The following is a 26,799-nucleotide window of genomic DNA, read 5'->3' as shown; positions in this document are numbered from 1 at the left end:
GGCACAATATACAAAGAGTTTTATGTTGTGATGCTAATGCTGTTGTCCGTGTGCAACAGTTTAAGTGCAGCCTGATCAGTGCGTCTCAGTGCAGTTCTCAATGTTAATGACAGCGCGCCTTTTTTGTTTGGACCCGGAAGTTGAAAATCACATGATGTGTTACATCACACTTAACAACCGGATACAGTGATGTAAACAAGGCAGATTATGAGATAATTTCCATCTGTAGTACCTGGCAGATGTTCCACAGCATGTTTTTTTTCTGCTGTGTGCACATATGTGTGTGTGTGTGTGTGTGTGTGTGTGTGTGTGTGTGTGTGTGTGTGTGTGTGTGTGTGTGTGTGTGTGTGTGTAAAGGTTTCAAACATTCCAGAATTTTCAGAAAATTTTATTTGATTTTATTCATCAAAGGGTCAACAGGAAATGCAGTCTTAGGCAGATGTTTCCTCAATCAGTCTCATCTGGGCCCTAATTTGTCAGAATCTTTGCTGACAGGAACCCAGCAACAAGACAAACGCCACCAAAAATGTACACCCAGGATTTGTCCGTCTTAGATTCAATGATCTTTTTGAATCTGGACTCCTGTGCTTTCAGTTCTTCTTGGTGTCTGGCTTCTTTCCGTTTCATTTCTTTCCTGCACTCAGACTTGTAGGCTTCCAGTTGTTTCTGGTAGTTTTTCTGCTTTGTTTTCAGGTCTTTGTCAAACTGTGCTTTCACAGCTGCCTGTTCTTTCTCCATCATATTCTTCTGAGCTTCCAGCGTCTCCTGTAGACGTTCTTGCTTCTCTTTCATTTCTTTTCTCCACTCGGTCTTGTGAGTTTCCAGCTGTTTCTGGTTCTTTTCCTGCTCAGCTTTCGGTTCTTTGTCAAACCTGGCCTTTACAGCCGCCAGTCCTTTTTCTAAAATATTCTTCTGAGCTTCCAGCGCCTCCTGTAGACGTTCTTGCATCTCTTTCATTTCTTTTCTCCACTCAGTCTTGTGGGCTTCCAGTTGTTTTAGGTGGTTTTCCGGATTGGCTTTCAATTCTTTCTCAAACTGTGCCTTCACAGCTGCCCGTTCTTTCTCCATGATTTTCTTCTGGGCTTCCAGCTCCTCTTGTAGATGTTCTTGCTTCTCTTTCACTTCTTTTCTGCACTCTGTCTTGTAGACTTCCAGTTGTTTCTTACCAAAAAAAAAAAAAAAAAGAAAATTTTTGACTGTCCAAATACTTATAGACCTGATTCTTATTATTATTAATATTATGGATTATCCCTGTTGCCTCACAGCAAGAAGGTGGTGGGATCGCTTCCCATCTGGTGCCTTTCTGTGCCTTTGTATGTTCTCCCTGTATCTGGGTTCTCTCCGGGTGCTCCGGCTTCCTCCCACATCCAAAGACATGCAGGTTAGGTGAACTAGAAACTTTAAGTTGTCCATTTGTATGCTTGCGGGTGTGAATGTATTTATCTGCCTCTATGTGGCCGTGCAATGGACTGGCAAACCATCCAGAGTGTACCCCGCCTCACACCCTGTGACTGCTGGGATTGGCTCCAGCTCCTCAGTCACCCTTAACTAGAGTAAGCGGGTATAGAGAATGAATGAATTAATTATTTTTATTTTATTTGAAAAAGTAGAAATCATGGAATTCAAAATGTTCATGGTAGTTAACATAAGATTTGACAGTTTTTTTGCTCTTTGATATCAAAGTCAGTGAAGTCGTGGAAAACAACAGGCTATATTTCTTACTTAGGGTTATACAGTGGGGTGAAAAAGTATTTAGTCAGTCCATGATTGTGCAAGTTCTCCTACTTAGAAAGATGAAAGAGGTCTGTAATTTTCATAATAGGTACACTTCAACTATGAGTGACAAAATGAGAATTTTTTTTTTCCAGGAAATCACATTGTAGGATTTTTAAAGAATTTATTTGTAAATTATGGTGGAAAATAAGTATTTGGTCAATAACAAACAAGCAAGATTTCTGGCTCTCACAGACCTGTAATTTATTCTTTAAGAAGCTCTTCTGTCCTCCACCTGTTACCTGTATTAATGGCATCTGTTTGAACTCATCTGTATAAAAGACACCTGTCCACAGCCTCAAACAGTCAGACTCCAAACTCAACCATGGCCAAGACCAAAGAGCTGTCGAAGGACACCAGGAAGAAAACTGTAGACCTGCACCAGGCTGGGAAGAGTGAATCTACAATAGTCAAGCAGGTTGGTGTGAATAAATCAACTGTGGGAGCAATTGTAAGAAAATGGAAGACATACAAGACCATTGATAATCTCCCTCGCTCTGGGGCTCCATGCAAGATGTCATCCCGTGGGGTCAAAATGATCATGAGAACAGTGAACAAAAATCCAAGAACTACACGGAGGGATCTGATGAAGGAGCTGCAGACAGCTGGGACCAAAGTAACAAAGGCTACACACTACGCAGAGAGGGACTCAAATCCTGTGTGTGCAAACCTGGTGAAGACTTACAGGAAACGTTTGACCTCTGTCATTACCAACAAAGATTATGTTACAAAGTGCTGAGTCAAAGTTTTGTTATTGACCAAATACTTATTTTCCACCATAATTTACAAGCTCCCCATCCAACCTGATGGAGTTTGAGAGGTGCTGCAAAGAGGAATGAACAAAACTGGCTAAAGATAGGTGGGTGATTCTTTAACTACGGGCACTATTGGCCTTGTAAATGTAATTTCCACCACACCATTGCCTTACAATATAAAGCGCCTTGGGGCAACTGTTTGTTGTGATTTGGTGCTATATACATGTGCTCTGATGTTACTGTTTATCTCCATAGAAACTACCCACACAATCTTTCATACAAACTTTTTAAAGGGACATTATTGTTGTGGTGGAAATTACAGCAATAGTGTGGGACAACTACATTTCGTTTAAAAAAAAAATCACAGCAGTTGTATGACATTGAATACCCCAATTATGTTTTGATTATTTTACTGATATTTTATTCAGAGATATTTTAAAACATTAGAAAAAACGTTTGTTTACTATTCATTTTTATCATTGAAGATCATAAGTCTGGGTGTGGGACAAGCACAAAACGGCAATATTTGCATATAATGATGCTGAAAAAAGGTGAAAAAGTCATCAGACTACTAGGACAAATTTCTTAAAACACTTTCATTGTAAAGATAACTATAAAAGTGTGAAATTTCCCCTTTTTTCTTTTTTTCATAAAATATGATCAAGGGACATAAAAGTGCCCGTAGTCTAAGAATCACCCAGGTGCACCAAGCTTGTGGCATCATATTCAAGAGGGCTTGAGGCTGTAATTGCTGCCAAAAGTGCATCAACAAAGTACTGAGCAAAGGTTGTGAATACTTTTGTACATGTGATTTCTTAGTTTTTTATTTCTAAGAAATTTTCAAAAATTAAAAAAGCAACCTTTTTATGTTGTCATTATGTGGTGTTTTGAGGAGAATTTTGAGGGGAAAATGAATTTACTCCATTTTTAAATAAATTTGCATGTTATCACCTTGCAAACACATCCATTTGGGGCCCACATGGGTCTCACTTGGGCAGGTTGGGCTTCGGCTGGGCATGGGCTCAGAGTGGGCTTTTTTGTTGGGCCCCTGTTGGGCAGTTGATGGGCTCATCTACAGCTGGGCTCCACTCGTAAAAATTATGTGAGAAATTCTGTTATACTTTAATAGCCACTAGGCCAGGTACACTTTTTACACAAATGCAAGGCTGTTAAGCTAAGATAACAATATTTAACTTCTTTACAAACAACTGAAACCAGAAAGGAAGTTTGAAAAGAGGAAAGCTTTACAAACACAAACTTCAACAACTTTTTTAAAGAGGCAGGTTAGTAACAACAAAAAGACAAATATTTTGGGGTTACCTTACAAAAAGTTTCAGCATGTTCTGATCTGCAACAAAATGACTGTTCTATAAGAAATTTCATTGATAGGCAGTCCCGTCGCCAGATCTCAGTCTTAAGGGGGGGCATATGAAATCCACCAGGTGGGCACTACTATTAATAGCTTATTTTTGCTTATTTTCACTATTCACGCAGCCCTAATCCCTCAAAATAATCATCACATTAACCATGACCGGACCAGCGCGCTCTCTCTCTCTCTCTCTCTCTCACACACACACACACACGCAAACAAACACGCGCGCACATGTTCGCAAGCACACACACACACACACACACACACACACGTACAAATAACGTATTAGATCACACGCAGTATCTCGAACTAAACAAACAAAAAAACACCACGGCGGGTGCATTTCAAAGCAACCAACAGAGGGGTCGCAGTCGCAATAGTACCAATTGCAACACACACACACCTGTGGTGGATGCTGGTCCTTCAAGGAGGGGAAGCTCAATTTCGGCCTACGTCATAAAATGTGTCGGTTTATTTATACGTAAATTCTACCCTCCGTTCCTTTTCAAGAAACAGTTTTATTTGTTACAGCACTTCCAGTCAGTCAGCTCTCCCCACCTTTTGCACAAAATTAATCTGGGGAGTTGATCGGCCCCGCTGTTTAACTCTAAGTTTTTCTTCGTAAGGAAGACTATCAAATAGCTTCGCCAAAATCCGGTCCACAACATTCAAATTGTCTGCCATTATGTGCAACTTGCTGGCGCGAGGCTCGTGTGAAGTTTGTCCGCATGTGAGTGCTTTGTGACGGTGGAGGAGCAAAGCAACACCCGCTGCTCGGTCGGGACAGAAACTGCGATAGAAGTCAAAAGAGTGATAGAAGTCAGTCTCCAAACACAAGCAGCTACAAAAAAAAAACACCAGAAATAGAAGCTCGATTTGTCGCTGGTCGTTTTTAACAAGAAAATGCCGCTAAGAGGATTAGGAAAGTCTCCGGTTCAACTTAGAACAGAATGAAAATTAAAAAATGCTCCCACGGATGTTTACACCAAAAGATCGCTGATTCGCTCATTTCGCTGTCAATCAAAAAGGGATTCAGCCTCAGACAGATCATCCAATCATCATGCAGAAGCTGAGCGTCCGGGCCAGCCCACTGCCCCATAGACCCCCAGACACACTGAGCGTCCGATGGGCGGGACAAAGCCCAGCATTTATCCAATGACTCGTCTCGTTTCGCAGCACTCTTTGCTTCGCTAAAGCACTGTGAAGCTGCGGGTTTGAGAGGAAAGCCGCGTTGTTACCAGTGATAAGAAGCTGATTCTGAACAAAAGATGAGCGCGTTGTATCCAGAGATATATGGACTATAAACATGTGATGATTTTTTTTTTTACTCCATGATCTTAACCAGAGTCTAATTTAGCAAGTCAATATCAATTTGAGCTTATTTTGAGTGGTTGTGCACCTTAATAAGGCAGTCAAACAGGCAATATGTATACAAAGCCCATGTCAATAAAAATAACCATAAGATATACGTTACAAAGACAATATTAGTACTTAATTTGGATTAATACATTACACGGTTAAAAATTTGTAAATTAATCTTGCTTTTATTTTATTTTTTAAAATGGCTAAAAAAAGTTTAGACTCTTATTTTGAAAGGTCACATTGCAGCCCATGTGACTCGCCACAGCCTATCGTTTGTTTGTTTGTTTGTTTGTTTTGTTTGTTTTTTCCTCCTGCAAGTACCAGAGAGAAACGCGCGGCATTTTGGAGCTGCTGTTCGAGAGATTTGGAGAGAATTGCTGCTTTAAAAAGAAAAACGAGCGGAAAAGGCGTCTATTTAGCATTTTGTAGCTGCTGTTCGAGATTTGGAGAGAATTGCTGCTTTAAAGAGAAAAACGAGTGGAAAAGGCATGTATTTAAAGTGGTTTTGTTTTTTCGGATTGTCCTGCGTTTGGTGAGATTTTCTACATTGCTGAACAGGACTTGGTGAGTAAACATTGTATTTTATGCCAAAAATATTTTGACATATTGGTCATTTCGTAGAAATGTGGTGGCAGATGTTTTATGGTATGAAACTGAATTCTGTGTTTAATTGAAGCACGGGCCTGTTCGTTGTCTTTTTTTTTTCTCGTTGTGGGAGTGCTCCACGTAAGCGCTAAGATGAAAAATTTACCTTTATTGATACTGGAAGCTAGTGATGTTAAGATCGAGTCAGTCTGCTCGACACAGCATCGAGCTTTTTGAACCAGAAGTGTCAGTGAGCAGCGTTTCGAGCACGCTCCCATCACGTGACCACTGCTTGCGAGGCCTCATTACGTCACACCACGTGTCGAGCTTCACATAATCTGGGCGTGTCAATACGTCCCGCCAAGTATTTAAATGAGATCTGAATCGCAGCTCAAACCGTGGGTTTTTGAGAGAAGATTGCTAACGACACTGTTATTGCCAATTACCACGTGAATCGTAGCCAAGGAAAGCATTAGTTTATATTTAGGTCTAGTTTAGAGTTCATTTAGTACATACACATAGGATCTAACATAGACACACACCACAGGCATCCATTCATACACAACATTTATTCACACAGTACATCAACATCGGTTATAGGTTCGACTATATATTATAGGTAGATCAGAGACTGACCTGAGTGACTGAAGAGCTGTGATTTTGTTGAAGTGAAAGGTGTGTGTGTGTGTGTGTGTGTGTGTGTGTGAGTGAAAGAGTGAGTAGTGGTGAGGAAGGGACATGGAGGAGCCAGTTCCAAAAAGAGCACAATCAATTGCTTGGGAGCACTTTGATCTAATAAGCCCCAAAAAGGTCAAGTGCTTGATTTGTGCTCAAGAGTTGAGGTACAGTAACAATACGTCTTCAATGCTGCGACACCTGAGGTCCAAACATCCCGAGACATTAATGGCTGCTGCTTCTGTTGCTGCTCCTGGAGCAGGAATCAGGCCATGTAAGCTATATTTTATTCTTTATCTAAGATTAAAACATACTCATAAACAAAAATAGCTCAGCATGTCATACTGTATTTCCATTAAAGGCAGACAAGCTGATTTGGATGAGGCACTGGTGGACTATGTTGTGGAAGATGCACATCCGTCCAAATAGTGGAGAGCAAAGCCTTCAGGGCTTTACTACAAAGGTTTGACCCAACATATGCCCACCTCCAGAGGAGAAGACCAGCTCAAATACTGGGGGACACGAGTCGCAGTCTATCCCAATTTACAGAGAATGGAAAAAAATATTTGTCCACGCAGCAACATCAGTGCCTTGCAGCGGGTCTTCTTCCAAAGCTGGAGAGGTGGTGAGGCAGAAGAGGAGCCGATTAAAGCCCAGCAATGTTGAAATTATTGTTTTTTGAATAAAAATTGTTGAAAGTTGCACAATCACCGTCTCCTATCCCCTCTATTCTAATTTTCAAATTCCAGCAACATAAGCAGCAGTTGCAGAAGCACATGTCTTTCTCATTTTTCCCGTCACATTTTATCCAAATATAGTTTGAGGAATGATAACACAAATCTACATATAGTCTACAATAAAGGCTTTCATAACCATTATGTGTGCATCTGTAGGGACTATTTATTACATTAAAAAGACACAATAATACATATGACATTTTCTTTTCTTATTATTATTTTTCAAGAACAAACCACATCAGTCATGAATTAATGCAAACATTTGTCATGGCACTCGCTCAAGGTCATTCTCAAAGCAATCCAGCAGATGTCACCCTTCAAACTGTATCAAACGCGTCGAAGCAGTGTGTCGATTTTCAACCAGTTGTGTTGCAGTGGCTCATTGGTTCATGAGGCTTCGAAATTGCCATCACTACTGGAAGCTACTTTTGTATTATTTAACTTATTTATGCATTTCGTTACTATGGTAGGCTAATGTCTGAGTGCGAGAAACAAGATAGCGCTTGTCCTCAGTCGAACCTTGTGTAACCACCGGAAGTGTTAAGCTGCGTTCACACCGGACGCGAGCGACAGGTTGCCATGTAATCCCTATGGAAGGACGCGTTCTGGCGCCAAGCCACGCATGCGATGGACGCGAATTATTTACTTTGACTCAATGAAATGCATAGAAAACCTGTAAAGCCTACTTTTAGTACAAAATTCACGAGGTATCGATAAGGGAGTCGATAAGGAATCGGATCGATAAGCAGAATCGATAATGGCATCGATATCGAAAAGATCTTATCAATACCCATCCCTGGGTACCCACGCCCATTCCGGCGTGCCCAGCTCCACCTCCATCACAGAGCAGGCGTCTACCCAGTGAAACTTTGCCAACTTGTTTGAGTAGCTGATTAACAGTCCGCATGTAAGAATCTGCCTGTGTGTGTAATAAAGAGGGGATATTTGTTTTTGTGCGTTTGTATTTTTATTTTGTTTTGTTTTTTTACTGCATGATGTTAACCAAAGTCTAATTTATTGAATCAATATCAATTTTGGGCTTTTGTTACTATGGTAGGCTATTAAGGTGGTCGACTTAAAGGTTTTGTTGTGCACTTATTAGCAAGGCAGTCGAACAGGCACAGTTAGCAAGCTGTTAAAAAATGCAAATGTCCGTTTCTCCCATTTATGCCAATGGCATTTAGAGCGTGGACTTAGATTAGTGGTTGGTGAATTAGGTGATTTTTATCTCTAGTTCTTTTTTTAATTTGGCTACATTATTTGTACAAGAGAAAAGTTAAGGGCCTTTCACACAGAGTGCATAAGCACATTGCACCAAAAAACAGTGCTTGCGGGACGCTCCGCCGAAATCGCACACTGCCACTGTCATCAAGATGCCACGGTCAAAGTTTTTCGCCAAACACAGAAGGTAACAGACAACTCTGTCATTTGCAGTTGTCCTCGAGAGTTTGTCATTCTTAATCCTCTGTAATCAGAGCTATAATCTGGTGTTTTTTTTGTTTGTTTGTTTTCAGAAATAATGGATTATTCAGAAAGAACGAAAAGGAGGAAAATAGCAAGAGTGGAGGAACATTTGCATCTCATTGAAAAGGAATGTATGCTTGATTTGTTGTCACATGATTCTCAACAGGAATACCCACAGGATTTGTTAGAACATTCTGAGAGGAAAGAATCAGCGGATACTTTCTACAATGCTAGCGATCAGAACTGTTTTGAAAATTTATCATGTGATTTAGAAGATGAATATTCCATTTCTAGGCGAGTGATTTTGTCCAGTGAGGATGAGGATGATGATTGGTCCAGCAGTAGGCCTACACCTCCATCCACCCTTGGATCTTCACCTCTGCTGCCTCCATCCACGCTCAGGGTTATGCAGACACCTCCGCCGCCTCCATCCACGCTCAGGGTTATGCAGACACCTCCGCTGCCTCCATCCACGCTCAGGGTTATGCAGACACCTCCGCCAGCTCCATCCACCCTCGGGTCTTCACCTCTGCCGCCTCCATCCACCTTCGGGTCTTCACCTCCACCGCCTCAGGATAACTATAGATGGCCCACTGTTTCGGCCTGTCATGATGTCACCATTTCACCACATACCCCTCAAACGCAAATTAGGGACAGCATGTTTGCTCACCTCATAACGCTGATTGAGGAGGTGAAAGAGACTCAGAAAATCCAAGGGAGGATCCTACAAACACTACTACAACAGCATGGCAATGTTGGGACTACAGTTTCTTCTGTTCCAGAAGGGTTCCCCCTAAAGGCAGTTTGTGATGTTGACGAGGCCACAAGAAGAATGATGACCTTCCTCCTAGACCATGGCCTAGCAGGCAGTATAACTTCGTGGGTCGAAATGGGAAGAGGGAGTTCAAGGCCTTGAAACTGTTTGAAGTTATATATGGTAGGTGTACATGTTAACAATGTTTTAAGTTCTAGTGATACTAGAAGGTGTCACAATACCCTGTTATAAATATGTTGATTTTAAATATTGTGTATGGAGCGTTTGTTGTTCTGGCTGGGTAGTGTGTTTGCACGTCTTTTGCGTGCTTAACTGGTGTGTCCAAAGGTGTGTGTGTAGTATGGGGGCAATTTCATATCAGTTGAAACGGGCCAGACACCATGGTCCTCAGTTCCTTTTTTCTTTTAATTTATTTAAATGATTCAAAGGTAATAATACCTACCAGTTTTCCATTTTTTCCTAACTTCAGACATGTTCTGAGGGGACATTAAGTGTGGCATACTATTGTAAGGAAATAGAAAAGTTGGGTTTGCATTTCCTCTAGTCATTGAAAAAAGGCAGTAAAATTGGCATTTTTACAAAAAACAAATGGCCACCTTTGAGGGATTGTAGCTTTTGAAGATGACAATGAACCATCTCAAAATTTCTTCAACATATACTCATGGACTGTATATTCCAGATTTTGAAAATGTGAGTGCCCAACATTCATGATCATAAGAGAACAAAAATGCTTTTTTTTATTGCTTTAAAAAATATGGATTTGTTTCGATGAAAATATGGATTTGTTTCGATGAATATGTCTTCAGTTGTGGGAAGGACTGTAATGCCAGTGTGATATTAGATGACTACACAGGGTACTGTAGGGCTGTGAAAACTCCATGGATCTGTGAAATTCTGCGGATTTCATCATGGAGAGGAGAGGGAGTGTTAGTGTTTTTGTCTGTAATCGTGATCATCATTGAGTTTTTAAAATGTCTATCGCAGACATCGTTCAAGTTTTATAAGACTGCGGCGGTCCGCGGACACTGATCTGTGTGTTACAGATACAAATCAGTGTGTCCTTGGATCCGTGGAGTTTCGAGGAGAAAAAGCCTGGCTGTTGTGACAGTTGTCATAAAGCGGGACTGGTTGGTTGCTGCGGTGACGCTGTGCGTCTCCTGCATGAAACTTAAGCTAAACATAGCTTGTGGACATCGCAAACCTTTAGAGCTCTAAAGTTTTTAAAAGAAGACTTGTGCAGCATGTCTCTGCCACGGAACGACGTCGTGGCAGAGACTTCTACTTTTTTTTACTACCGTATTTTCCGCACCATAAGGCGCACCTAAAAGCCTTAAATTTTCACAAAAATCGGCTGTGCACCCTATAATCCGGTGCGCCTTTGCGCACTGAATTCCAAAATCTGTAAAAACGACCGACGTCTTTGACTGTCGGAATATCGGACCATTTTGAGGGGTTCCGGCAAGATGGCGGCCCGGGCAGGCAACTTCATTTAAGCTGTCGTGCACTAATCCCAGTTTTTCCAATTTAGACCACCTTTTTTGACCAACAAACAGGTTTTTTTTTTTTTCTCAACCAGTTAAAGTGCTTTTTGGAGAAGAAGATGTCGCGGGAAAAAGCCGAAGCCGCAGCTAAGATAGCGGCATCCAAAAGTTACTCAGCGTCTGATCACGTGTACGCAATGGATGTTTCACTGCTGTCAACTAAAAGGAAGACTCCACCGACACCCACCAAAGCTCCCACACCGCCTAACAAGGTAGTTGTAGCTCAAAATGAAGATACTAACTCCATTGTAGAAGCCATTGACAAGTTGACAAGGAAAATTGACGGATTTGGAATACAGCTACGTGACAACATGATAATGGTGGCTAACATTTCCAAGCTAGTTGAAATGAATGCAGCTGATATAAAAGACTGTAAAACTAAACTAGCTGACCTGGAAAAAGAAATGCCTGCTATTGCCAAAGAAAATGTGGAGCTGAAAGAAAGAATACTGGAGCTAGAGCGCTACAAGTGTCGCTGGAACTTGAAAATCCAGGGCCTAAAAGAAAAGGAGGGAGAAGAGACACGCATAGAAGTAATCGACATCTTGGGCAAGATCGCACCACAATGGGTATCATCACTGGACAGCGCTGTGGACACCGCATATCGCCTGGGGAGAAGAGATGAGGGGAGACACCGTCAAATAATAATCCAATTCACCATGAGACATCACCGTGACGCCTTCTGGAAGCTGACCAAGAACTCCAGGGCGTGCAAGGAGTTGGGCATATACTTCAAGCAAGACTTCTGCAAACTAGACCGGGAAGCAAGAGCAGCAGCCTGGCCAAAATGGAGCAAGCCAGAGCAGAGGGGAAGAACGTCTACTACCGAGGGCACGTCGGGTATATCAATGGAGTTCGGGTATTCCCTGGTTAATTATAAAGCTATCCAAAACATCAATGCACTACTGGAAAGGGGGGGAAAAAAAAAATTTAACAAAATGTAATAAGGTATCTTAATAAAATACATGGATAATTTTCCTGTTAAAGTTGCACTTAATTAATTTTTCAAAGGCTATTTGCCTTAAGTTCAAATACGCAGATTTAAAACTATTAACTAAAACTAACCCTAACTATTGTTTACAAACCTGTTTGAGATGTTACTACTTGACTAAGTTTTGGAGGTCTACTGTTTTTTTTCCTAGTTTTGTTAAAGGGATTCAGTGTTTCAAGCTTACATACACTTCTACTTTTACGTGAGAATTTCGATTTTTATTTACTTTGTTCTATAATTTCATTTATGTCCACTTTTCCTTTTAATTTCAATTGTGTGTCTTTAAATACTAGGGGCTTAAGAGACCATGTCAAAAGAAAATCAATATTTCTGTTTTGTAAAATGTCAAACTGACTGTATTTTCTTGCAAGAAACACACTCTGTTGAAGCAGATGAAAGTTTTTGGTCTAATCAGTGGGGAGAAAAAGTAATTCTTTGTCATGGTACCAACAAATCAGCTGGTGTAGCTTTTTTATTTAAGAACCTTCATAATAAAACAGAAACTCATAGGAAAGATGACCGGGGCCACTGGCTAATTTGTGTACTTAAAATGGAAAATGACTTTCTGATCCTCTGCAATATTTATGGCTATAACAATATTACTCAAAACAAACTACTTCTAGTGGAAATTACCAATCATCTTAAAAATCTATCACTCCAATACTCTACAAATAATATCATACTGGGTGGAGACTTTAATATGGTGTATGACGACTGGCTAGATAGGTCTCCTTCCAAATTCCAATCTTATATAAACTCAATTTTACAAAACCTTTGTTTAGATCTTAACCTAATAGACCCATGGAGGCTGGTTAATCCACTTGTTCAGTCCTTCTCATGGTTCAAACCTGATGGAACAGCTAAATCCCGTATTGATTTTTGGCTAATTTCAAACAATTTTTTGCAAAAAACTAAATGCTGAATTTTCAGCCGCTCCTTTAACCGATCACTGTTTGATACTACTTAATATCACATCTCAAATGAAAAAACATCACAACAGAGGTTATTGGAAATTTAACTCATCGTTGCTCACCAGTGAAAATTTTAATAACGAAATTATTGAACAAATTGGTCTTATTACATCAGACAAAAACTTAAATTCTTTTGCAGAAAAATGGGAGTATTTTAAATTTAAAGTACGCCAAATCTCAATTAAACATAGTAAGCTGATAGCATGCCAAATGAAACAAAAAGAAATAGAAATTATTCAAGAGCTTAATCATATTTGTTCCAAAACTATTTTTAATAATGAGGACAAACTACGGAGAAGCATTTTACAATCTAATTTAGACGAGATATATACTAAAAAAGCGAAAGGTGCATATTTAAGATCCCGAGCCAAGTGGATACAGGAGGGGGAGAAAAGTACAGCATATTTCTGTAGGCTGGAAAAAATAAGACAAGAAAGAAATGCAATTAATAGTTTACAAATTAACAATCAGTTATGCACAGATCCTCAAATAATATCCAAAGAGATCTTTACCTTTTACAGCAACCTATATTCCTCCTCATACTCAAAACCTAAGGCTGAGACATTCTACCAATCTATTCAACACTTTATTCCTAAAATTAATGAAAATTTTAAACAAATATGCAAAGCTAAAATTACTCCCGAAGAGTTGGATAAAGCATTAGGTGCTTTATCCAAGGACAAAGCCCCAGGTTGTGACGGATTAACCGCTAACTTTTACAAATACTTCTGGGATCATATCAAAGCCCTTGTTTTTGGAATGCTTGTAGAAATTTTAGAAAAGGATTCTTTAGCACATACTATGAAACAAGGGGTTATCACACTCATACCTAAACCCGGGAAACACCCAACTCTTCTGGATAATTTAAGACCTATAACTTTATTAAATAATGACTATAAGCTCTTAACCCACATTTTTGCAAACAGGTTAAAATCAGGCATATCCCAAATTATTTCTGACAATCTGGTTTTTTAAAAGGTCGCTCTATTCACAATAATACCCGCCTCATTTTGGACTTGATTGACTATAATTATCTAATTGAAAATTAAGGTTTTGTACTTTTCCTAGACTTCTATAAGGCCTTTGATATGATAGAGCATGAATTTATGTTTCTGGCTTTAGATCTCTTTGGATTTGGAAATAACTTTATTAATGTAATCAAATTACTCTATAAAGATACAAACAGCTCAGTATGTCTTCCTCATGGCACCTCACAACGATTTAAGATTAACAAAGGTATAAAACAAGGATGCCTAATCTCGCCTCTGTTCATTGTAGCAGCAGAAATGCTTGCTATACAAATAAAAAATGCTAATTTTGATAAAATTGCTGTACTAGGTAAAAAGCTTTCCATTAGCCAGTTAGCTGATGACACAACCATTTTTTTAAATAATCTAAACGATATACCTCAACTCCTCCAAATTATTGATCTTTTTTCAGAAGCCTCAGGATTAAAATTGAATTTAAACAAGTGTGAAATACTATCTCTAAAAGACTGTACTTTATCTAATGCATCTAACATCCCTATAAAATCCAAAGTCAAATATTTAGGTATGTATATAACTAAAAATAAGACTGAACTTGAAAATCTTAATATTTGGGAGAAACTAAAAAAATGCAAAAGTCATTTAAATAATTGGTCACAGAGAGACTTATCCATTCTGGGAAGAATATTTATCACAAAAATGGAAAGTATCTCCAGACTGGTCTACCCGGCATATACACTAGGATTTCCTAAGTCAGCAATTAAATCTATTAATCAAATGAACTTTGACTTTATTTGGAGACGAAAAACTCATTATATAAGAAAAGGGAATTTAGTCAAACAGTTTGAAGAAGGAGGGTTACAAGCTATAGATTTCAATAGCCTTAACGGTACTTTAAAAATAAATTGGCTCAGGTCTTTCTTGATTAATCAAAATAGCCTATGGTTTCATATTCCAAATAAAATATTTTCCGAAATGGGAGGAGTTAGCTTATTACTTAGAAGTGATTTTGACATTCGGAAATTACCCATAAAACTTTCATTTCACAAGCAAGTTTTATTGTACTGGAGACTAATTTATAAACAGAATTATAGCCCTCACAATACTCCACTATGGAATTGTCATTATATAAAATCTAGAAACAAATCAATCTTTTTAAAGAATTGGTATGAAAAAGGAATTTGGTTGGTGATGCATTTATTAAATGATAAAGGCATACTATTATCATTTGACGAATTCAAAACTAAATATAACCTGGAAGCAGAGAAAAAAGAATTTCAAAAAATTATTAGAGCTATCCCTCCAAATATTTTATCTACAGCAACCAATCTTTTTCAAAACCCCATCTGCAGGTCCCCAGAACTACCAAAACTCCTGATAAACGGACAAAATGTTACGGCTAGATCACTTTCAAATTCCAAAATTAGGGAATTTTTTACTAATGCTTTGTTCCCCTATAAATCCAATCCAAAATCTATCTCGCATTTATTCTCTCATGATCAAATCAAAAAAATTAGAACAAATTATATAAAACTTCCAATTCCCCCAAAAGCTAAGGAAGTACACTTCAAAACTTTTTCAGATGTTTATGCTTCAAAAGATTTTCTCAGACACCGATTTGCTTTTGACGATAACAGTTCTTTTTGCGAACGGGAAATTGAGTCAACTGATCACTTATTTTATGATTGTATATACGCAAAAGCTTTGTGGGATGACGTGAATTACTGGCTTTTTCCTAGAATCCCAAACTTAATTGATTTTTCAAAATACGACATCATATTTGGTATTTTAGGAAAAGAAAAGAAATTTGAGAGTGTTCTAAATGTAATAATTGTGTTGGGTAAATTCTTCATTCACAAGTGCCGTTTCCTGAAGACAAAATCATCCTTCTCCACTTTTCACAAGGAACTCTGCCTCTACTTCTCATCTGTGAAATTTATGAACAAAAATCAAGCCATGGAACTGCATTGTTTGTTTAACGAATTTAACTTATCAGAAAACCCCTAGTTTAAATTGATTTTATTTGCCTTTTTATTTTACTTTATTATTTATATTTTTTTGTAAAATTTAATTTATTTCTATATGTCCTTTACTTGTATACTGGTCATCTTTCAGTTCTGTTGCCTGTTGTGGCAATATTCAAATGGTTTCTTATTTGTGAAATGCCATTTATGTTGTATATATTCTTTATCTTTTTTGTGTTATCAATTATTTTGTTCTTGAATTGTCAATAAAATTGGCTTAAAAAATATATATATATATATATCGGACGATTTCCCGCTGACACAAGGACGTAATACGTAAAGTACATACGCTAGCAGCGTAGAGTACGTACCCTGGCAGCAATAAACCAATCGGAGAACATTACGTAATACGTAAAGTACGTACGCTGCCAGCGATACACAATCAGAGAAGAGTCCGTGGTACGTACACTTACCTCCACCACTACTCCGGTAGTTACCGTATACTACAGGTATCCTGCAAAACAACATTTGTGTGTGTAAGGACCCCCGAAAATGGCGCCAGCGAAGAGACATGCTTACGAGGCACAATTCAAACTGCAGGCTATCAGTTACGCGGTTGTTCATGGGAATAGAGCAGCTGCGAGAGGAAACAAGAAAATGAACTGCGCCAAGTTAAAAAGACCAAACGGAGTTTCCGCAGAAACAAAGCGAGGTGGCCACAGTTAGAAGACCAGCTGTTCAATTCAGACACAGAAGATGAAGACTTTGATGGATTTGTGACAGAACCATAATAAAAAAATAATGTGAGTACCATATTGTTAAATACCGGTAGTTCAAAGTTGTTAAAAAGTTCAAATAAACTCACCGTTTTGCTTCCGTGACCCTTTTTTTTTTGTAGACTATATGTTTTAGCGTGCGCCTTTTATAAGGGTTAAGTACCCGCTAATTGAGGCCGCGCCTTATAATCCGGTGCCCCTTATGGCGCAGAAAATACGGTAATAGCCCAATTTCATAGCCTTAAGAGTGTGCATATCATGAATACTTGGTCTTGTTGGATTTGTGAGAATCTACTGAATCTACTGGTACCTTGTTTCCCATGTAACAATAAGAAATATACTCAAAACCTGGATTCACATAGCACTGCTATTATTCTGAACACTACTACACTACTGTGTGTGTGTGTGTGTGTATATATATATATATATATATATACACACACACACACATATTCTATTTCTACCTCATTTCTTATGTCTTGTACTATTACAAGTATTATTATTATTATTATTATTATTATTGCTTATAGATAAAAAATAATAAGAATTGGTTTCTGGGATCCCAAGGGGCCCGAGACCCTGGCTCCTGGGGGCCTATGCCCCCCAGACCCCTGCAAATTTTCCTCTGATTTCACAATTTTCATTTCACAGCCCTGGTACTGCCCCAGTGTTCAAATTTTTTTTAGGAAAGAATGTGGTTGCATTAAGAGAGGAGAGGGATATGAAAAAAGGTGGTGCATATGAATGAAATGCTGAAAATTCCAGACATGGATGAATGTTTAGACAAAAATATTGAGGACCATTGTGTCAAAATCAAGGTTTTGGTTGATTGATATGGAATTGCCCATAGTGCTTTTCTTAACATAGTTGACTTATAGTCCTTGTTGAGAGGTGTTAGCACATATGAAGTAAGTGACCATTATATTTGTTCCTTGCAGGAGGCTTGAAGAGAAACTCCTTGACAAGCCACATCACCCGTAAAGATGTTGAGAAGGCCGTGTCTAAGTGGCTCATAGATGCTCGGGATCGGGGGGGGGTAATAGACAGGCCCGACAGGCAACCCCTCAATGAAGACTTCAGGCTTCAGCCTCACTTGAGGTGGACAGTAACCAATTCTGTCTGTGACACCTTGTAGAGACATTACAGGACATTCATGTCTAGTTTGCACAGGAGCTGTACGTGCACTTTACCTCATATGGACCGCAGTTTGCACAGAGGGAATAAAGAGCAAGATTGGAAGATTCAAGTAGGATAAACAGAACGTGTACAGTGGCTTGCAAAAGTATTCACACCCTTTGGTATTTCACACATTTTAATTTGTTTATGGCATTTCAAATGCAAAATGTAAATTAGGCTTGTCAATATAAAATTTCTAAATTATCTTCCTGAGGCTCAAACTGAAAGTAAATCTCTACAACTTGACATAAATTAATTAAAAAATATAAAAGCCAAGATGATGGGTTGCATAAGTAATCAGCCCCTTCGGTCTAATACTTGTAAATCATTTTAATTGCCAGTTTTTTCAGACAAGTCAGGGGATAGATACATGAACTTTAGCAAGCCACTGTATGTGTTCTGTTTTTCCTACTTGAATCATCCAATCTTGCTCTTTATTCCCACGCAAAACAAACGTAATTTTTGTTGCACTTCAAATGTTTCTTCTGAAAAATGAACATGTTCAAATGTTACTGTCCCTGTTGGTTGTTTGTTATTATTAAATAGTGTATGCAGAAGAAATGTTTTCAAAAGTATTTGGTTTTTTCATCTGTCTGTGAACAAGATTACAAGAACATAACTTTGGAACTGTGATCATAGGGCCTTCCAACTTGGCCCATATTGCTCCTCATAGGTTTCATGTGTGACAAGTATTGTAGGAGATTTAAGTGCATTATCAAATTTGACTAAAAATGAAACCTTTTCCAATTCCACTGCTTGGAGATGCCTTGGCTTAATCAGAATACCAATATTGACTGCTAAGTTAATAGTCCATTTGTTATAATGTAATTGATGTTTCCATCTCAGTATAACATATTTATCAACATTAATTTGTAATTTTCAAGTGGAAACTCTAAATGACCTTGACCTGGTATTTGCAAATGAGCTTGTAGCAAACACCCCATAATGTGTGTTTAACAAAAGGTCAATATAATTTTGTACTGCACCAGTATGACATTGAAAAATGTGACTACTCTGTTGGCAGAGGTTGTTGCGTTCTGAGCACAGCCCTAGCTTGTTTAAAGAACTGTATGTGACAAAAATGGATTTGTTAAGCCCATAATTATAATAATTACCCCTATGGATGCCATCGGGGGCCCATAATCAGCCTGCATGGGGCCCACACTAGGTGGGCTCCAGATGGGAGAAACCTGGGTTGCCCACCTGGGTTTTAGGTAGGGCCCATGTAGGGCCCAAGCCCACGCCTGCCCCATTTGGGCTAGCCCACAGTGGGCCACTATGAAAGCCCCGGACAAAACTGGGACCCAGGTGGGCATCCCGGGTGGGGCCCACTCAGCAGCCTTTATGTAACCCATATGGGCCCCGCATGTGTAATTTGACAGGGCGTCATAGGGGTGTTGTGAGTACAATTTTGAGGGGAAAATAAATTTACTCCTTTTTGCAATAAGGCTATAACATAAAATGTGGAAAAAGTGAAGCGCTGTGAATACTTTCAGGATGCACCGCACAGACAAACAAACACACCCTCACTCACACCTATGGTCAATTTAGAGGTACCAGTTCACGTAACTTGCATGTCTTTAGAAATGAGAGTAGGAGCACCTTGGGGGAACGCAAGTAAAGAAGGGGAAAACATGCAAACGCCACAAAGAAAAGAAGAGGGTGGATTCGAACCTGGGACCTTCTTGCTGAGGCAACAGTAAACCATCATTCCGTCCATAGTGTCGTTCATGTTATTCAAGTCAAATTAAAGTAGACGACACACAAAATACTCATTTTAAGCACTAAAATAAAAATGAATACCCATTACAGACTGGAGACAGCTCACAACAGAAAAGTCTTGGTGCAGTAAATTTTATGGTAAATTATTCAAATTTTGTTTTGTTTTTCTCCACGGCAATCGATTTTTCCGTGATCGATTGAGGTTTCTTGTTGCTATGCAGGTCAGAGACGCAGCCATCCTGTCAATCATTTCTCCTTCAGGAGGAGGAGGTGTCGAGTGTGGGGATATCTGCATTATTTCGAAAACGCTGCTGCTCCGTTTTTTGTTCTTATCCTTCTTTTTTTTCCTTTCAATTTCATGTTTGAACGTTAATTCACGTGCCATATTTAATAATCGATCGTCATCTCGTCGATGCGGCGCGAGGAAAGAACAAAAAGGGACCCGCGTGCACACTGCCCATCACCGCATGGGGGCGGCGGTGAGCCGAGCAGCTTTTGGGATTCCCCGTTAACGCGCCCCCTTCTGCTCCGCTGCTTCACAACACAGTACAGTACAGTACAGTACGGTCCACTACAAGTGCGTTCAGGCTCTCGTCGGAGCGTCTGCTTCTGCTGTGGAGCTGCAAGCGAGCCATTTATCCATCAGTCATGGCCGCCGGAGTCCAAATGTGAGTCCCTGGCGTGCGGACGCGGGGATTCGATCCGGACAGAACAATCTCAGCCCCGCAACCATTTGGATTTCCTTTTTGGAATTACAACACATCTCACAAGGGAAATACCATTCATGTCAATCCTCCAACATGCAGCCGCCGCCGAGGAAGGTGAGTGTTTTCCCGTTAGGTTTGGTTTCAGCAAACACGAAAACGATGCTGCTGTCTGAAAGACCTTTGCTAGCCAACATTAGCATGGCTCGGTAGGTGTTAGGTTCGTAACCCGCTCACATTATGCAGTCAAATCTAACAAACGGGCAGTTCATCAGCTGTCAGTGCCTGTATGTTAGCAACATTACTTAGCAACATTAATAACTTAGTGCGGTTGAAATCCATGAGCCGATCGACACAACAGTGGCCACTGATGGTCGATTAATTGTTATGATAAATGTTGTGTTTTCATTGTTTACAGCTTTTCAAATGGGCGAATTACTTATGTCCCTTTGTCTTAAGGAAATGTATTTATTTATTTATTTTGTGAGTTGTTTTGGTAATTGTATCAACAATCGATGAATAGTAGTAATCGAATGTTACAGATGAGCGTTTTCGGTCAGCGAATGGATCCATCCCAGCCGGCTTGGGTGAACAATAACTCAGAAACAATTATAGTCGCCCTATTAAATCATTTGACAACTATTTTGGTAATTGATTAATCTTTTTGAGCCATAAATGAATACAGAAATTGAAATCTAAATTTTCAGATTTTTTTGCTTTTTAAATGGGAGTACTTTCTGGTTTAATTTACTCGGTTCTTTACTCCTATCTGTTAATAAACTGAACAGCTCTGGGCTGTGAACAAAACAAGACATTTGAAGGCATCGTCTTTGGCTCTGGAAAACATCTGATATTTGTCACCATTTTCTGACATTCTTATGGACAAAGCAAATAATCGATTAACCGGTTGATTATTTTACTGATTGATCAATTATTAAAATAATTGTTTCAACCCTTCACCAACTATTTTGGTGATAGAATATTTATTTTGCGTCATTTAAAAATATATCCAAATTCTTTGATTACAGCTTTTCAAATGTGAAGATTTTCTGGTTCGTTTTATTTTACTTCTATCTGGCAGTAAACTGAATATCTTGGGCTGTGGACAAAACAAGACATTTGAAGGCATCATCTGGGGTTCTGGATAACAATGATAGATATTTGTCACCATTTATCAACTTTTTATGGCACTAACAACTAATGGACTAATTGAGAAAATGAATGAATGATAATTGGTAGTTGCAGCCCAAGTTGTATATTGTCAAAGCAAAAGAGCACATAATGAGGATGAAGTGGTTAGTTGGTGGATAACTTTGATGCACCACATCAATTACAAAAGCAACTTTTTTACTGTCACATCCCATTGATGTGCCTGCCATCTACTGGTTGGCTAGTGAATGCTGGATGGGTGATGGGAAATTAGAAACAGCTGAGCATCAGTTGGCAATGTATCAATCAAAGTGGGAAACATAACTGAGCTTTAAAACAGAATGGGATGGTAAAACTGGATTAAAGGACTGGATAGACGGTGGAGCTAGGAATGATACCAAAACCTTTCTTAGTTCTGCAAATTAGTGATGGTGCAGCAGGTTGTACTCTCTGCTTCTGCATTGTATTGTTGACTCCTACCATTCGCTCCCCTCAAAACGCAAACTTGCTATCTCCAGCATAGGATGTGGATGCTTTAACCAGAATGCCAGAAACTGGCTCCGACCCTGTGGCCAGAGAGTCAATCCTATTAGCTGTTGGGGAGTGAGGTTTACTGACTACTATTACAACAGTGACTCCCGTTGGGCACTGTCACAATGGCAACCCCAAAACGCTGTTCAGGATGTCTTGAAACCTTTTGCAAAATGTCCTTTGAAACATTGTTCCGGAGTTCATATCGAAAGAAAGACATCATGTGCCGTGATAATAAATGGTGCTTCTAAACACATGGTGGGCTCAGCATGTGTTTAGAAGCAGTCCAGGTGACTCTAGTGTTGAAAGATATTTTAATACAAGTGAATAAACTTGATTTTCATGTAACAGTGGAAAACATCAGTAAAAGTTGCATTCTTCATGGGAAGCCTATGGTTAGCACAGTCTGTACATGCACAAGAATGTAAGTTGCTTGTGTCATTACATTGATAAATAAGTTTTGTGAACTTTAAATCTGAAGCGATCATCTCTTGAAAGTAACCATCTGTCTGCCGTAGCCAGGTGAAACCTGAGCATCCCTTTGACCTTCTCCAGCCACTGGGGTCCTCAACACTGAGTACCTGTGTTCCAGATCATGCCCAGAGAAACGCGCCACATGGGCAAAATGGCATAGCAGGTGTTCCCTTATAATGCAAGTGAATCTACTCAAAGACACTTAAGTTATTTCAATTAAGTTGAATAATGATGAGAGAACCACTTCTAGACCTCGACCTTGTTTAACGCTACCTTGACCTTAGAATCTCCATTATATAGCTGGTGGAGTATATTATACAGAGGTACCTGCATAGTTTGGTGCTTAAACATTCAAATGTTTTCACGCTATCATGCTCATGTGCATGCACACACAAATGCACACACACAGGTCAGTGGCAGGTCTCATAGCATCATTACCCTTGTTTCGCAGGGGTAATAATACTGCTGTTATTTGTATTATTAACAAAAATTCAGGGGTGATCACATGCCCTTTGCCCTCATATAATGAAAACAGCTGTTCCAGCCTGAGTGGTATATATGTTGGATATTGCGCCAAAACTCCCTCAGTCAGTCTGTGTAACAACAGCTTTCCCTTTTTCCATTTTATGATGTTTCATGTATGAAAGCAGGCCCTTCAGTCTATCCAGGGTCAAATCTCTTCATCCACAGTTGAGCTGATGAGCACTAAAACACACCCACACAGAAGATGCATGCTGGCAGAGGCCTCCCTGATACTGACTTATTGATTCTCGATGAATGCAGACATGAAGTCGGGGCCCTGCAGTGTGTGTATGTGCGGGCGTGATGAGTGCTTATAGTTTCACACTCTTGGCCTCTGAGCGTTGCCTGAAATAGATGCACAAAAGCCAATTACACGGTTGTGAACCGCTGTACAGTTTTTTCTTAATTACTACATATTCCCACACCGCCTTTTATGCTCTGGGTTGTTCACGCTGACTGGCCTGAACATGTCACGTCTTGTCTTTCAAGGAAACACTTTTGCATGTCCATACCTGCTGATGCTATGGGCTCTACAGTCCACTGTGGCTGCCTTGCTGCTGTTGGTGATAAAGTGCGGTATTACAGTTGAATTAATTTTGTAAGATCTTATTTGTCAATGTCATTGCTTTTACCATTCATTTTATGTATTTTCATTCCAGCAAATACACTTCAGAGAAAGCAGAATTTGCCAAACAATGCTGTGTTTCCGCCTGCCAAAGCAGTTGGTACACTTGGTGCTGTCAGAGCGGGTTACCCTGACAGAATGTTTCAGAATTTGTCTTTTGTACTAAAAAAAAACTCTCTCTCAGTGTGGTGGGATTGGAAAGGGTTTGTGTATTAGCACATCTCCTTACAGAATGAGCTTTTCTGTCTCGTAGATTATTTGGCCTAAATTATATTATCATTTAAGATAGAATAATAAAGATAATGTAATACCACATCGCAATGCTTTGTATTGCACAGATTCATAAGGGATCAGTATTGCAGACATTTATTATATGTAGTGGACTGTTTAGTTGTTGCTGAGACTGTTTTTTGTCAGATCTGTGCTTTTGTTGAAGCTTTATTTTGTGCTGATTTGTTTGATTGATTTGTATTGTTGCATAGAACCTGTACCAGTGTTTCTGCATAGGGTTGGCCATTTTCACAGCCACCAAAATTACAATTCAGATTTTTCAGCCCCACAATGAATATTTAATTGTGTACTGTATTTTGATTTCTATATTTATTGATGCAACATGTTATTACATCTCTAGTACACTACAGACACTAATATTTCAAGGATAGGCCCCATGGGATCTGTAGGAATTGGGATGTTTGTGTAACTGTTTAACATTGTTTGATGGCTTCCAGCATGGTGGTCACGAGGGGCACCCAAATTGGTTTATTTGTTAGGTGCGGGAATCTTTAGGTGCCTCACAATACAATTATGACTCATAGGGCTGTGATTCTATTATAAAGCAATTACCAATGGATTGGATGGTTTTCTATACTGGATTTCTTTTTTCTCACTGTGTTTTTTCAAATACATTCTTGAACAGTTCAGCTGTATTTGCGCCTGTGTGGCTCTCATTCACTGATTCTAAATTCTAAAAGCCAGGGAGATTGTTGCCCCCTATTAAAACCACCTGTGTACGTGTGGGCTCATCTATGTGAGTGAGTCAGTGTTTTGATTATTACCACACCACATAAGTAAAAGGGACAACATTTATGTGTAACTTATTGCACATGCATGGGCTGTGCTGCATGAATGTACGTTGTACTTGTGTCAGAGTAATTAAAACTAAGGTTGCGACCAATCCAGTATTGCGATCGGCTTCTGATACTGACGTAATTCACGTATTGGAAAATACAGATCCAACCCACAACATTTTCCGATACCGGAGAAGAGCCACTGTGAATCCTCTCAACTGCTGTTGTTTGCTCTCTGCTGTTTGCTGCCGAAAGAGAGGAGGGGAGAGGGAGGTTTTTGAAGCCGAGCTGTTTGAGAGAACTCTCTTCTTCAGTGTTCTAGCTGCGGGTAGCTACAAATTTCTGCCCGGCTCTCGGGTTCACATTGTCTGTTCTTCAAGCACAGATTTTCCAAAAAAAATTAACTGAATTGTTGCTGAAAATGTGTGCTAAAAAGTTAGCCACTTCAGAGTCACGAGACAGTGACACACCAGCTCAGTGTGCAGCCAAGGAGGAGAAGCCGAACAGAGATTCTGCCCGCTGAAAGGGAAAGAGTATTCATTAAAATCCTGCTTGTGAGCGTCGCTGATGATACATTTGTTTTACAGTTGAAAGGCTTCGTGTTTCCAAAATTTTGAAGTTTGCACAGCATGAAAATAGTGAGATAGAAAGACAGAGAGAGAGAGACAGAGAGGGAGAGTGACAGACAGAGACAGAGGACTTAATTTTTACTCTATAACACTTGCTTTGACAATGTAAGTGTCTCCCATATCAGTAAAGCTCTATTGAAATTGAGAAGGAGAGACAGACAGAAAGAGCAGCAGAAATGTTTCTGTACCCTTCCTGAGATTTGTACCTCGAGACAATCCTGTCTCGGAGGTCTACAGACAATTCTTTTGACTTCATGATTGCTTTGTGCTCTGACATGCACTGTCAACTGTGGGACCTTAGACAGGTGTGTGCCTTTCTAAATCGTGTCCAATCAACTGAATTTACCCCAGGTGGAATCCAGTTAAGCTGTCGAATCTAGAGCTGCTTGATATATCTGGTTTAAGCTGTACATGGTATAAATTTGGCCTGCGGTAGAGATTTGGACTCTGCTGACTTATCGTCTTAATGTCCGCAAAATTTTTTGATTCAGGTAAACTCCTCTGTGAAGCACCTGTGGCAGAGTGCAGAGGGGAGGAGAGGGGTGCAGGGAGGGGTGTTCTGAGCTGAGGCGTGCCTCTGAGTGTCTTCCACATTTAGCAGTTCTGTCGCTGAATACCACAAAGCCAAGACAGCAATGTGTAATATTTGCAAAGCCGTTATTTCAGTGGATGCTCTGGGCGGAGGCGGCTGCTCCGCCGGGACCTGAATCAATCATTTGAGAAAGCACCGTATTAAATAAGGTTTTTCTTTTTTTTTTTTGCGTTTTAGAAATGAGGAAAAGCGCCCTGTGACAGGCCTGAAAAAGCTTCACGTAGTCGGAGCGGGTGTGCCATCTAGTGTTCAAGAGATGAAACTTCAGCCACTGCCCCAAGAATAAATAAATGTACCAAAATATCAAATCTAGGCTTGGATCTTAGATGTACCTTCTGGCAAATTGTAGCTGTAGATTTGAGATCTGCACAATAAATGTTTGCAAAATTACATTATATCTGTTTTTGTTGGGTTTTTTTTATTTGTTTTATCAATTTAGCTTTGCTAAGGGACCCATTCAGAAGCACGTTATAATTTTTACACTTAAGTTTATATTGCGATATATACCGTTACCATGAAGGGATTCAATTTATACTGCATTATGAATTTTAGGTAATATCACCCAGCGCTAGTAGAAACATCTGAAGGATGATCAGTGGAAAATGACCGCTTTTATCGTCACCATCCATCATACTGAATATTCATAATATATAGGGTGGACAAGATTTTTAAAACCTTTTCACAAATACGGAATGTCACTTTGTGTAATACATTTGTATGTGATTAAAAACATTTATACATACTACCTTCAAAATAGTGTAGTGTCTGCTGTCCAGCTTGCAGCCTGAGCCTCTTTTTTTTTTCTTTTTTCTTTTTTTCCTTTTTGTTTGTGGCATTGTGTAAATGATGGGCAGGTGAGTGGCAGAGCGAAGCTCCCACTC

The 26,799-nt window shown here is 39.5% G+C and overlaps 2 protein-coding genes across 6 annotated transcripts in view; both read left to right on the top strand.

Annotated features, from left to right (window-relative positions):
* The first annotated feature begins 5,630 nt into the window (after window positions 1-5,630).
* LOC117509147 (neural Wiskott-Aldrich syndrome protein-like) lies at window positions 5,631-18,092 on the top strand. Of its 2 annotated transcripts, XR_004560269.1 has the most exons (3): window positions 5,631-5,826; window positions 9,018-9,660; window positions 17,666-18,092. XR_004560269.1 is itself a non-coding variant. In XM_034168916.1 (2 exons), the coding sequence occupies exon 1, from the start codon at window positions 8,857-8,859 to the stop codon at window positions 9,637-9,639; it is 783 nt and encodes a 260-aa protein (XP_034024807.1). In that variant the 5' UTR covers window positions 8,794-8,856; the 3' UTR covers window positions 9,640-9,660; window positions 17,666-18,092. The 2 variants fall into 2 exon arrangements, 1 of the variants encoding a protein (XP_034024807.1); XM_034168916.1 differs by lacking the exon at window positions 5,631-5,826 and having other exon boundaries at window positions 8,794-9,660.
* A 1,992-nt stretch (window positions 18,093-20,084) lies between these two features.
* LOC117509653 (F-BAR and double SH3 domains protein 2-like) overlaps window positions 20,085-26,799 on the top strand; it is a 176,185-nt gene continuing 169,470 nt past the window's right edge. For 2 of the 4 annotated variants that reach the window (XM_034169401.1, XM_034169400.1), the window contains exon 1: window positions 20,086-20,446. In XM_034169401.1, coding sequence (XP_034025292.1) covers window positions 20,426-20,446 — 21 coding nt within the window. In that variant the 5' untranslated portion in view covers window positions 20,086-20,425. Of the gene's footprint in view, window positions 20,447-26,799 lie in introns of all 4 variants that reach the window. The other 2 variants (XM_034169399.1, XM_034169402.1) reach the window with 2 other exon arrangements.

This window comes from Thalassophryne amazonica, chromosome 4 (genome assembly GCF_902500255.1).
Source record: "Thalassophryne amazonica chromosome 4, fThaAma1.1, whole genome shotgun sequence".
Lineage (NCBI taxonomy): Eukaryota > Metazoa > Chordata > Actinopteri > Batrachoidiformes > Batrachoididae > Thalassophryne > Thalassophryne amazonica.
This window is presented reverse-complemented; position numbering and strand designations above follow the sequence as displayed.